Consider the following 13,001-nt stretch of genomic DNA (forward strand, 5'->3'; position numbering starts at 1 on the left):
ATTATATCTGTATTTTAAGCAATATGGCTATTAGAGCAAAATTTTTTTAAAATTTTAATAAATTGAATACATTTTCCCCCAATTTTTATAGTTGTTAAAATTTTTGATTATCACTCTTAACATTTTAGTGATTACTCTTTTAACCTTAAAGTTTAAATGTTTCAGAGGCTCTGATATTTAAAATAAAACTCTGGAAACAACTATTAAATAGAAAATTCTTTCTTCATCATCCCCTTAATTTATCTGCTATGTAGATTTAGTGTTCTTATTTTATATTTTCTTATAAACTCACCTATCTATTCCTATCTGGAAACAAACACAACAAATATGTTTTAGTAAACTATCCAAACACAATTCTATTTTGAATTTCAAATTATTGGAATATACCTAGTGACAGCTTTGGTATAGGGGAAAGGCTAATCAGCCAGTGCATGGGGGTAGAAAAATTTGACTGAACTTTATATATAATAATAGAAAGAGCATAAATAGACTGGTCAGGTGTGATTAAGAGTGGGAAATAAAAAAATTTTCAAAAATTAAGCAATATAAGAATGTATAAGGCACAGCATGGAAGTCCTAAAATAAGCATGAATTACAGAACAGGAAAATTAGAAAGAATGATTTTTAAGGTAGCTATAACTATCTCTCAGTAAAATACATTACTTATAAAGGCACATTTCCCTATAGGACAGAAAACATTATATCCCTTAAGACAATCCAATAGTCACTTAAAAATAATGTTCAGATACATCCAAGCGAACTCTGTAATAAAAATAACAAACCCACAGCCCAAAAGAACTGTACAAGACAGGAATGATTCCTACAGATACTTTAACATAAATATTTTATACCTTATTGTAAAGACATTTTACACACCACCGCCATAAATACCAAACACGGTTTTATTTATCTACTTATTTATTTTTTTGAAAGTTTTTTTGATGTGACCATTTTTAAAGTCTTTATTGAATTTGTTACAATATTGCTTCTGTTTCATGTTTTGGTTTTTTGGCCGTGAGGCATGTGGGATCTTAGCTCCCCGACCAGGGATCAAACCTGCATCCCCTGCACTGGAAGGTGAAGTCTTAACCACCAAACTGCCAGGGAAGTCCCTGAACACGGTTTTATGAAAGTAACAATTTTAGAATAAAAACATTTCTTAAATAGCATGATAATCCACCTGTTTTCTTCTTAACCTCAGCATAACAGCTAAGACCCTAGCAGACATGAAAATTTGGTGTCTTAGTTTACAAATGTAGTCTAATACATCGGAATACTGACAAGCATTTCCACGTGCTTCAGACATACTGCCAACACATAGATAGCCAACAAGGTTAAAAGAAATATACACATTTCTAGTTATAGGTACTAACTAGAAATATTATAGTAAAGATGTAATGCCACCAATACAGGTTTTTACACACCTGAAAAAGTCAACAACAACAAAAAATTTCAGATATTTGACATCAGGTAGACAACACGTAGGCTTTAGGGTTGATTTACTGCTTTCATGTGATGTGCAAAGAGTCTTATCATTGCCCCCAACCTTGGAATTTCAGAGCCAGAGAGCATACAGTTCAAAACACTTGCTTTATCCTTTTTCTCGTGCTAGCCCTCTGGTGTTTTCCTAATTCCTGAAGTTTTCTAGAATGATCTTTCAGATTTTCACTCAACAGCACTGGGTCAAATCTCTTCTATACAGGATCTCACTCTTCTCATGTCTCCTCTGCTCACAGAGAGCCGGTCAAAGTCTTGGAGGTGGAAACGAGTTGCCAACTGATTTACCATTTTCCTTAGGGTAAGAAATGCCGAAACAACTTGGAAAGTAAGGAATATAGTGAAGATGATATGTACTGCTTTTTCTAAGGGCAGATTTGTTAGGCCTTCATTAAAGAGCAAGAATAGAATTAAAGGCAACTGCAATAGAAGGCTCAAAAGCCAAAAGCCAGCCAGCTCAGGAACCTGCAATGACACACATGATGAGTATCAGATCAGTGAAGTACAGGCTTCTGTTTGCATCAATAAGCAAGTGATACTACTTGATGGCACTACGGTGAACGTACATTTTGAGCTCTGTAAATCAAAAGGAATACAACATGGTCCTTGTCCTCAGAAAACTTACAGTCTAGACTGGAAGAGAAAACTTACTTATGGGACAGTCCTAGAATACTACAGTGAATAATGAAATGCACCACTTAGCATTATAGACTAAATGCTACAAGAAATAAGAGGGTAAGTAGGGTAGGTAAAAGACAGAATTCAAGGAGGTAGGCTTTTAAAGTTGGGTAGAAGGAGGAAGAGGCAAGAACTTAAGTAAGCAAAGATGTGGAATGAGTATGACTGGGAAACAACACATCACCTGGAATGGATGCTTGGATTAGGAAAAAGCAAGAAATACTTGGTACAGTATACAGTGGGACAGGCTGGGACAGGTCCTTATGAAGGGCCTGAAAGAACACAGAAATCTTTAGGGATTATCCCTAAATTCTGGTAACTGTAAATGCTTAGGCAGCATGATGATTCAGAAAACATGAGCCTTGCAGAGGAAATGAGTTTATCATTTCCCCCCATTCTCTTATTCAGGATCTAAATAATCACGTTTAATTGACCAAGTATTTTCAAGACTGGTGAGAAGAGGGAAAACTATCACTTCTTAAGTGTTTGCTATGTTCAGGTACTTTATATAAATTACTTAATCCTAACAAATCTGTGAAGTAAATATTTCCCCAATTTTATATGTGAAGAAACCAAGGCTCAAGAGATTAAGCAAACAGACCACAGTGACAGATGTGGTAAAGTTGGAGCTAGGCCTTAACTACAGGCCTTTGCTCCTTCCATCCCATCTCACTGCCTTTTCCTTGTTAGGAAAATCTTACTGCATTTATGTGTAGCACTGAGAGAAAGGAAAGAAGAGCCTACCTTCTCCTGCAGGTTCCCCATGTAGCCCAGATACAACCTGATAGCTTCAATTAAGGTTATTAGGATGATAACGGTGACCACAATGAATTTGTAGTAATCAGGCAAGATTGAATACTAAAAAAAACAAAAAAAAAACATGTCCATAAAATCTCACATATAGTAAGACTGACCTGAGATTAAAAAAAAATATGAAGAACTTTAATTTTATTGACAATGTAACAATGCTAGGGACGGCAGAAGAGACCTCAGCAGAAGTAGTAAAGTGTAGATTTACCTTCATCTGAAGCATCGTAATGCTGCTCACCCACCAAAGTGGGAAAAAATAAGTGTTAAAATAAAGTGACATCTGCAATGCCAAACTGGAAACCATTTCATTATCTATGGAAGAAAGAGAGAGAAAAGGAACAAACTCTTAACCCTGGTCTCTGCCCTATACGTCCTTTAGTTCCTTAGAATTAATAACCATAGCAGCAGCTTAACGAAACTCCAAATTTTAAGCCTATTTATAATCATTGACAGTGAAAGGAAATAGTCATCATAATACTATTTAGTTCCTATGTTGGCTACTTGGGGGTGTGTTTCATATTTTTCAATTACTTTATCATTTTCCCATTACAGTCTGCTGACTTTTTTGCATACTACTGGTATAAATTAAATGTGGAATATCAATACGAATCCTATTGAACAGATAACAATAATAATCATTACCTCCTTTGTAGAGTTCTGTGTAAAGAGCCTATGAAATGAACACATAAAATACGTAACAACTAATCTCTCACATATAAACTAATCTCATGCAAAATCTAACCTCCCCAAATTATAATTAAACAGACACCCCTTTTCAGCATATCCTAATCCTACCTGTTCATTCATATCCAATTCAATGCCACTTTTTCCATAAATCCTTTCTTGATCCCATTCCCCCACTCCAGCAGAAATTTCTTTCCCCTCTAGGTACTTATCACTCTAGTCTATGTGTAAGAAGTGCTAGCAAAGAGCCACACTCCCCTCACTTGAGACACAATCTGGTTACTGAAGAGACAATGAGCTCTGGAGTCCAAGTAAACCCGGAGCCCCCCAGACTCCCTCAGAACTCTAGATGCCGGACTTGGAATAAATTATTTAACCTCTTTGAGCCTTAATTTATTCACCTGTAAAACAGTAACATTAAAATTACCTCACAGGTTGCTTGTGAAGATTAAAGATAATATAAATTACTTCACCTTAGCACTATGCCTGGCACTTAGTAGGCACTCAATAAATATGAGTCCTTTTTCCTTCTCTTTTACTTATACACAGGCTCATTGTAAGCAGAGCCCACATTCTACCCAAATTTGAGGCCCTCATAGAACCTAGCATCTTGCTTTACACATGGAAAATACCAAATATGCATAAGCAGAAAGAATGAATTAATGAATTCATTAATGAATGAATGAAAACATACTATTATAAGGGCATTACCAGTGTAGCCATTCATGATACATGAGTTTCATTTATCTAAGGCTGATTACATAGTATCTTTTGCTTTCATATAAGGGAGAAGGGTCCTAAATTAAGAATTTGATTTTTTAAATTGGGCCCTACAAATGCATCCTCAATTTGACTAAATTCCAACAATTTAAGAGCAGATATAGATTTTGAAATCCACTGCTCTAAATGAAAGAATTTACAAAGGCTCTAAAATAAATATTTTTTTAAATTAATTAATTTATGTAGTTTTGGCTGTGTTGGGTCTTTGTTGCTGTGCGTGGGCTTTCTCTAGTTGTGGCTAGCGGGGGCTACTCTTGGTTGTGGTGTGTAGACTTCTGATTGCGGTGGCTTCTCTTGTTGCAGAGCTCTCGCTCTAGGCGCGTGGGCTTCAGTAGCTGTGGCACACAGGCTCAGTAGTTGTGGCTCGTGGGCTCTAGAGCGCAGGCTCAGTAGTTGCAGCACACAGGCTTAGCTGCTCCGTGGCATGTGGGATCTTCCTGGACCAGGGCTCGAACCTGTGTCCCCTGCATTGGCAGGCAGATTCTTAATCACTGCACCACCAGGGAAGCCCCTAAAATAAATTTCTTAAAAACAGATTTTTATGTCTTTTTCTCCGCATCTGAGTATTTTATATCTATCATTTAACAGTTTTAAAATATAAGATAGTCATGGTCTCTCACAGCCAGGTTTTTCCTTTAGCTCCAAGAATATCCCTGATTATTATGTCTACTTTTGCTTGCACCCATTTATTAAATTACCACTAATAAAGGAATGCATTCTTACAGTCTGTTAAATCTGAAGGTAACTCACTTGCCTAGGATTTTCTCATAACAATAGTACAACTCTTGGTCAGCTGTGGTCATAATACACGCTTGCAATTACAGTACAAATAATCAAACCTAATTCAGATCCACAAGGAAGAAAATGTGGAAAAATAGTGATAAATTAGTTAAGCTGAAAATTTTAATACCTTTAGAGCAAACACTGTAGTCAAATTTTGCGAAGAAGTTTTTATGTTGAGAATTTTGTACATGAGCATCTTAAGAGTTATGTCTATATTTCAGATCAAACTTACCATCATGCAGTTGAAAATCAAGTTAATATGTAAATTAACCTTGAAAGCACAAGACATGAATTTACTAAATTCTGCAAAAGTACAAATTGACTTCTGTAAACGGAATTTAAATTAAAACATTATGTAATATAAATCAGGGGTGGGCAAACTACCAGCCAGCTGCCTGTTTTTGTACAGCAAGTGAGCTAAAAATGTTTTTTCACATTTTTAAATGGTTGAGGAAAAAATATCAAAGAATAATAATATTTTGTGACACTGAAAATCATGAAATTCAAACTTTAGTGTTCACAAATAAAGTTTTATTGGAACACTGCCATGTCTATTCAATTACCATTACCTATGACTGCCACAGAGACCTACGGCCTGAAAGGTCTAAAATATTTACTATCTGGCCCTTTACAGAAAACCCCTGATACTTTATATCATCAGATTTTAGTGCCTTGGCTTTAGAATCAAAAACATAATAACCTAATTTTTCACATTATGTTTTTCTCTGTACATCCTAAATCAAGACCAGGCCTAAATTCAGAGGACAGGCAAGTAATCAGGGTGAAAAATTGAAACGATGGGAAATGACTTTTCTTTGCCCCCTTTAAAAAATCCCTAAACCAAACAAGAGGAAAAGATTTCTATTTCCCAGCACAGTTCAGTGATAAAAGCTGCGTGGGTTTGGTTGACAGTATGTTGTCTATCATGATTTAAGAGAGGGAAACTGTTTTGCAGAAAACTGCGTTGTCACTTGTCATGTTGGATGTAGCATCGTGGTATTTTGTTACTTGATTTAGGACAAGAAGTATAAATAGGGGATGGGAAGGAGAAGGCAGGGAGAGTGCGAGTTTTGTTGAAGGCGTTGCTAGAGTGGCAGGTGCCACTCTGTATTGGATAGCGTTTAAAATAAAATTTCTTTCCATGTCTTCTGCCAGAAAATGGACTTGTGGTGGAAAGTACTTGTTCTGCTAGGAAAGGAGAAAAGGAAAAGATATTTTACTGGGTAGGGGATAGTAAGTGGAAAGAAGGGATTGCCTGGGCTGTTTCCACTCCACCCTGGCCAGAAAAGCCAGGGCGAATGCTGTAGAGGAAAAGCAAAGTCGGCCTTCTCAGCGTTCTCGGAGGGCAAGGGACCGGACGCGGGCTGCGAAGGCGGCTTTTATATTCTTTTTTGAGGAAGGCCGGCGCCACCTCAGCCGCCCCGTTTGCCATTAGCCGGCCAGGTCACAGCACCATCAACCCGGAACCTGCTGGGTTACGGGGCCGGGGTATCTGGTCCCCATCTCAGCCCCATCCCTCGGCCTGGCCCCTCCTCCAAGGAGCTTCCCGCACTGCGGAGAACCACCTGAAGGCGAAACCGCCATCTTAGGTCTGGGCAAAATCTGGCCGCTCCAAAACCCGCGCCAGGTCTTCCGAGGGCCACACGTCCTGCGCTGGGCCTCCGCCACTCACCCGGACCCTCGTTATACTCCGGCCCGGTCCGGCTGGAGTCACTGAACACGGTCCGGCTGAAGTTTCCCAGCCTTTGGCGGACCGGATCTGGCAGCTCCATGCTCTGGCCTTGGTACTGGCTCACTGCTGCGTCTTCGGGCGCTGTGGTGCTCTGAGGTTCCCACGGCAACCGGGAGGCGAGGGCGCTGGGGGCCCGGGCGCACGCGCGGCCGCACTGCAGGACCGAGGCGTGGGGCTCCCTGGAGGGGAGAGGAGTGCGGGGGAACCCATTCCTGCTGAGCGCCTAGCCAGGTGCAAAACCGCGGATTCCTTAGTCCTATTTTAAGTTCCACCACTTTAACAACGAATTAAAAAAATAATAAATGACCTGGGGTTGGACTGTGATACAAGGAGCTCTAATAACCTTGCCAGTGAGATGCAAGCTTTCTGGAAGGAAATGCAGAATGAAGGCAGAGCTTAGAGAACGTTCATGACCCAGTAGCTTATACGTGTTTGTGTGTATGTGTGTGTCTGTGTGTGTGTGTATGTATACACACACACATACTCTCTTCTAGGAATATATGTTATTATATACTAGGAATATTTCATATATATACATGCCACACACACAACTCTCTCCCAGGAATTTATGATTATATTAGGAATATTTTATATATATACACCATATATTACATATATATATTTGATGGAATACATTGCAGCAGTTTAAAAACATGCTTGCAACGAATTTTTTTTTTTTTTTTTTTTTTTTTTTTTTTTTTTTTTTTTTGGCTGCGTTGGGTCTTCGTTGCTGCACGCGGGCTTCTTATTGCAGTGGCTTCTCTTGTTGCAGAGCACGGGCTCTAGGCACGCGGGCTTCAGTAGTTGTGGCTCTCGGGCTTTAGAGCACAAGTTCAGTAGTTGTGGCACACAGGCTTAGTTGCTCCGAGGCATGTGGGATCTTCCTGGACCAGGGATAGAACCCATGTTCCCTGCATTGGCAGGCAGGTTCTTAACCACTGCGCCACCAGGGAAGCCCTGAATATTTGATAATATGGATTAAATTTAAGTAAAATTAAAAAGCAGAAGTAAAACTAAATAGGAATGAACGTAATTTAGTAAATGTGTGTGTAAATATGTGGGAAGCAGAGAAGGGGAGGAGATGGCACAAGCACTGCGGCTTCAAAAAAAGACTAGAAGGAAATAATCCGAAATGTTAATAGTAATTTCTAGGTAGTAGATTGTGGGTGATTTAAAAAATTTTAAACATTATGTATTTTCCAGCTTTCTCTCAAATAAGACATATTTTAAAAAAAACTATTTAGGTATAATACATATACAGAAAAGGGAACAAACTGAATATACAGGTGTAACCAAAACCCAAATCAAGAAACAGAAACTTACCAGCACCCCCAGAAGCTCTCCATGCCTATTCCCTTACAGTGACTAACCCTCCACTTCTAACCGACCTTTCCTGACTTCTATAGCATAGAATAGTTTTGCCTATTTTTATTCTTTATATAAAAGTAATCATCCAATAAGTGCTTAAAAAAAACACTAGTTCTTTGCCCTCAAAATTATTCTTGTGAAATTCCTTCATATTGTTAAGTGTAGATTCTTTTTCCTTGTGGTGTGGCCGTACCACAATAAGTTTATCCATTCTACTGCTGATGAGCATCTGTGTATTTTCTAGTTTGGAGCTACTATCAGTAGTGCTGCTTTTGGTGAAAATATGCTTTGTGGTGAACATATGCATGTATTTGTGTTGAACTTGTTCCTAGGAATGAAATTGTTGGCTTATGAGGTATAACCCAGCTTTCATAGATACTGCCACTTTTCCAAAGTGGCTGTACCAATTTCTACTGCCTCCAGTGATGTATGAGCATTTCTGTTGCTCCAAATCCGTCACCAGCGCTTGTCATTTTCCATGCTTTCCTTTTAGCCATTCTGATGGGTATGTGGTGAACAGTATTATTTTTACAATATAAAGAAAAACCACACATATTTACATAAATGTCAAGAGGAAGGTATGGGAGGAAATCACTATATGGGTAGAATTTCAAAATAATTCAACAAATGTTAACTGCATTCCTACTCATTTTGGGGCATTGTCTTGGGCTAATAGGGATATAGTCCCTCCCCATCAAGAAGAACAGCCAAGCAAGAGACGTGGAAACAAATAAGTACACTATATTTTAGTAAAGGAACATAGATGAGGAAGCAATTAATTCTGGTTGGAGATGTCAGGAAAAAGCTGGCTAACTTCTGCTTCTCTTCAAGGTGGAGCTCAGCCCTCAGCACCTCCAAAATGGCTTCTAGGACCTCCCTGAAGCTGGTTTAAGTGCCCTCCTCTGTGTTTCTCAAAGCATATTCTTCTGTGTTACTTTGGTCACAGTGCCAGTCACACTGTACTACAGTCTATTTATGTCTGTTTCTCTTGCTAGTTCACAAGCTCTTTGAGGTCAGGGATGGGCTTTCATCTTTATATCCTGAACACTAGCACAATGCCTGACCTAGAATAGGAACTAGATAACCATTGAATGAATAAAGGGAATAAAAAGTCTAAAGACCATTTCCCTATCTTCCCATTTCTAGTTCAAAGACTTAGCCAGCCTTCACTCTGTAGAATGGAGAATTGATGTATTAAAACACAGTTAACTATAGCAACCAAAACAATTTTAAACTTAGCAACAAAGAGTCAATTTTGATCTATTAAATTAACCAAGATTTTTATAAAGAGCACAGTGGAGCAGGAAGCCTCATGCTCTGCTGATTGGATTATAATTTGAACAATCTCACTGAGGAAAGCAATTAACAATGTGTACAAATTGCCTTAAAAATATTCCTGCCTTTAACACACTAATCCAGATTTTAAGCTCTATTTTGGGGAAATAATCATAAAAACAAAGTTTCATACTCCAAGATATTACTTCTAACATTATTGATTTTAGTTAAAAAAAAAAAAGAAAAAAGGTCGGGGGAGCATTTGAAATGCCCAACCACAGGACCTAGTTAAGCAGATTATGATATTCATGGTGAGGTGTTGGGCTGTAGTGGAAAGGATGCCTTTGGAAGCAGAGAGAGCAGTGTTCAAATCCCCTCAAATTCTCACTTCACCACCTAAGAGCTATGCGGTTGTTTTCAAACTTTTGTTTTGTAAAGTGAGGCTAGTGCTAATTTACTGTTATGGTTGATGTAAAGATTATATCATTAAATAAGGCTTTCTATAAGTGATAGCTATCATTGACACATCTATTAAAATGATATTAGTGAAGAAGAAATACCTACAATGGAGTGAAATCATGCTAGTATTTAAGTTTCTGAATTCAACTGTATCTGTGAGGCAATACCTCTATTGCTTTCCCAGTGGATGTAATTAACCATAAAATGGTCCATGAGTGTGTCCATGAATTCTTTTTTTTTTTTGCGTGCTTTAGTTCCTTTAAAGATTTTTCTCCTAGCATTGAAAAAAAAATGTAACATATCTTGTTCAGACTGCAATTATTTCATCAAAATTCTGGAGGAAAAATTGATCGAATTATGGGTATTTTTACTTTTATTATTCAAATTTCCTACAATAACCATGCATTTCATAGTTTGAAATAAATCTTATTAAAAATAGAGAGGAAGGGCTTCCCTGGTGGTGCAGTGGTTGAGAGTCCGCCTGCCAATGCAGGGGACACGGGTTCGTGCCCCGGTCCGGGAAGATCCCACGTGCCACGGAGCGGCTGGGCCCATGAGCCATGGCTGCTGAGCCTGTGCTGCTCTGCAACGGGAGAGGCCACAACAGTGAGAGGCCCGCGTACCGCAAAAAAAAAAAAATAGAGAGGAAGAGGAAATGATGGTACAAAAATAGAGAAGGGTTTTGAGAGGAAAAACTTGTGGTTTGGAAAGAATCCTGCCATTATTCATGTCACAAAGGGCTCGAAAAACTTTCCAAATGTTACTGTTAGTTTATTCTCACAATATTTATAAAAAGCAATCACATTGGTGAAATACTGCAGAACAAAGAAGGGAATCTACTTTTGTGGAATCAATAGACTAGTATAATTTGGGTTTCCCATATTCTAAACCTATTACTAAGGATCTAAAGAGAAGTATGGAGTCTCCATTCTCAAAATCATGGGAATCATTTCCAGCAAGATTAATAAATAATCCTGTAGAAGCAGCCACATAGCACAGGGAGATCAGCTTGGTGCTTTGTGACCACCAAGAGGGTTGGGATAGGGAGACTGGGAGGGAGACACAAGAGGGAGGAGATATGGGGATATATGTATATGTATAGTTGATTCACTTTGTTATAAAGCAGAAACTAACACCATTGGAAGGCAATTATACTCCAATAAAGATGTAAAAAAAAAGATTAATAAATAACCCTATAAAGTTAAACTGTTTACTTTTTTTTTCTCTTTTAAAGAGACAGCCTTTATTTTAAGGATTTTTATGTTGAAGAATTCAAAAAGTGGTAGGTTTTCGGAACTTATTGGTCTGTATTTAAAAGGTACAGATCAATCTGTTGACAAAGATTCACCAAAAATAATTTGAACAAGTGGGAAATTACAGTTAATACTACTAAAAGCTACTAAAATAATTCCAGGACGTGTGGTTTATCCGACATAACGATACTTCTAAGTGCTGTGACTGATATGAAACTGACTGTTTCTTACTTTTCTGAACACACAGTGGTATAGTTAACAATACTCAATCACTTCTGTTCTTCCTTGAATATTTAAAAAGTAAAATACCAGTTAAAAAACTAATATATTCTTTTCTTTAAATGTTTTTTACATATACAATGTCAATATTTTCGTTCCATAGTGATGTGGTTTAAGAGGTTTTTCATTCACGAGTAAAACAACAATCCACCCAAAGGGAAATGATAGTCTATAGGCTGACAGTGCAAATAAAGAGTTTGGGAATGCAGCAACTGGCATTTCTAAAATACAACAGCTAAAATTCTAAGAAGTTACATGCAATAATCTCAACTAAGCATCTGGCCACAGAACTAGAACATTTGATAATTTTACTGGTGATTTCAGTGGGACTCCAGATGTTTCCAAACTCAACTTGAACTATCATCTTAGGCTTTGTATTTTGCTTTTCCAGCTTCACTAATGACACAAACATGATTCACATCCCTGAAGTATTCATTATAGTCAAGGGCATATCCTACAACAAACTTGGCTAGAATTTCAAATCCAACAAAGTCTGGTCTGTATCCAGCACTTCAAGGGGTCCTTTTCACCAGCAAGCTTGCAACCTTGATCATCTTTGGATTATGCTGCTTGACCAAGGAAAGCAAGGTTTTCATTGTTTTGCCAGTGTCAATTATACCTTCCACAATCAACACATTCTTTCCAGTGAAAGCTGAGAGATCACCTTCACCAATTACTTTTATGTCTCCTGTTGACTGGTCATTACAGTAGCTCTTCAGTCTGATAAAATCTACAGTCATAGGAATGGATCTATCACTATTTCTCTTCAGTACTTTGATGTAATCCAGCAGGTGAGCAAAGAATTTGTAGTCCCCGTTGAGCACACAGAGGGCCACGGTGTGATGGCCTCCCATCTCCTTCTTCACATCTTGAGCAAGACGTTCGGTCCTGTCCATAATTAGTCCATGAGGAATAAACACCTTTTCCAAATCCTCAGCATAATGATTAGGTATACAAAATAAATCTAGGTCATAAGCTGGTTAATTATTGCTAATCACGATGCTGGGGCTGCAGATCGCCATAACAGAGCCGGCCGACCGGCCGGCTGAGGGCAGTTTGGGCTAAACTGTTTACTTCTTATACCAAACTTGATGGTCAGAGTAATAGCTACTTCTCATAATTGTTGAATGTATTTCACTGGGATTCAATTACATCTATGGTTTACTTTCCTAAATATTTATTTTCACAAAAATTTTGAGCCTTGTGCAATGATTTGTTTCTCTTTGACCAGAGGCAAAGTTGTTTGGTAATAACATGTTACCCTATGTGACAAGAAACTGATTTGGTGAGTTATTAAATAATTTAAAATTACCTCTTACTATAATAAAGGTATAAATTCTTTCCACTTGATATTAATAAAGAGTTTAGAAACAATATTTTAAAGTGAACATGTTAATCAATTT

At 38.0% G+C, this 13,001-nt stretch overlaps 1 protein-coding gene and 1 pseudogene across 2 annotated transcripts; both read right to left on the reverse strand.

The window, feature by feature from the left end:
* Positions 1-950: 950 nt before the first annotated feature.
* On the reverse strand, positions 951-7,018 carry TMEM17 (transmembrane protein 17). The gene is made up of 4 exons (XM_082671811.1): positions 6,905-7,018; positions 3,194-3,297; positions 2,920-3,033; positions 951-1,962 (listed from the first exon to the last, which is right to left on the reverse strand). The coding sequence occupies exons 1-4, from the start codon at positions 7,002-7,004 to the stop codon at positions 1,684-1,686; spliced, it is 597 nt and encodes a 198-aa protein (XP_082527937.1). The 5' UTR covers positions 7,005-7,018; the 3' UTR covers positions 951-1,683.
* A 4,945-nt stretch (positions 7,019-11,963) lies between these two features.
* Positions 11,964-12,626, reverse strand: LOC309833562 (hypoxanthine-guanine phosphoribosyltransferase-like; annotated as a pseudogene). The gene has a single exon. The product of its transcript is annotated as a hypoxanthine-guanine phosphoribosyltransferase-like (transcript).
* Positions 12,627-13,001: the final 375 nt, after the last annotated feature.

Source organism: Grampus griseus (assembly GCF_964374135.1).
Source record: "Grampus griseus genome assembly, chromosome: 15".
In the NCBI taxonomy this organism is placed as follows: domain Eukaryota; kingdom Metazoa; phylum Chordata; class Mammalia; order Artiodactyla; family Delphinidae; genus Grampus; species Grampus griseus.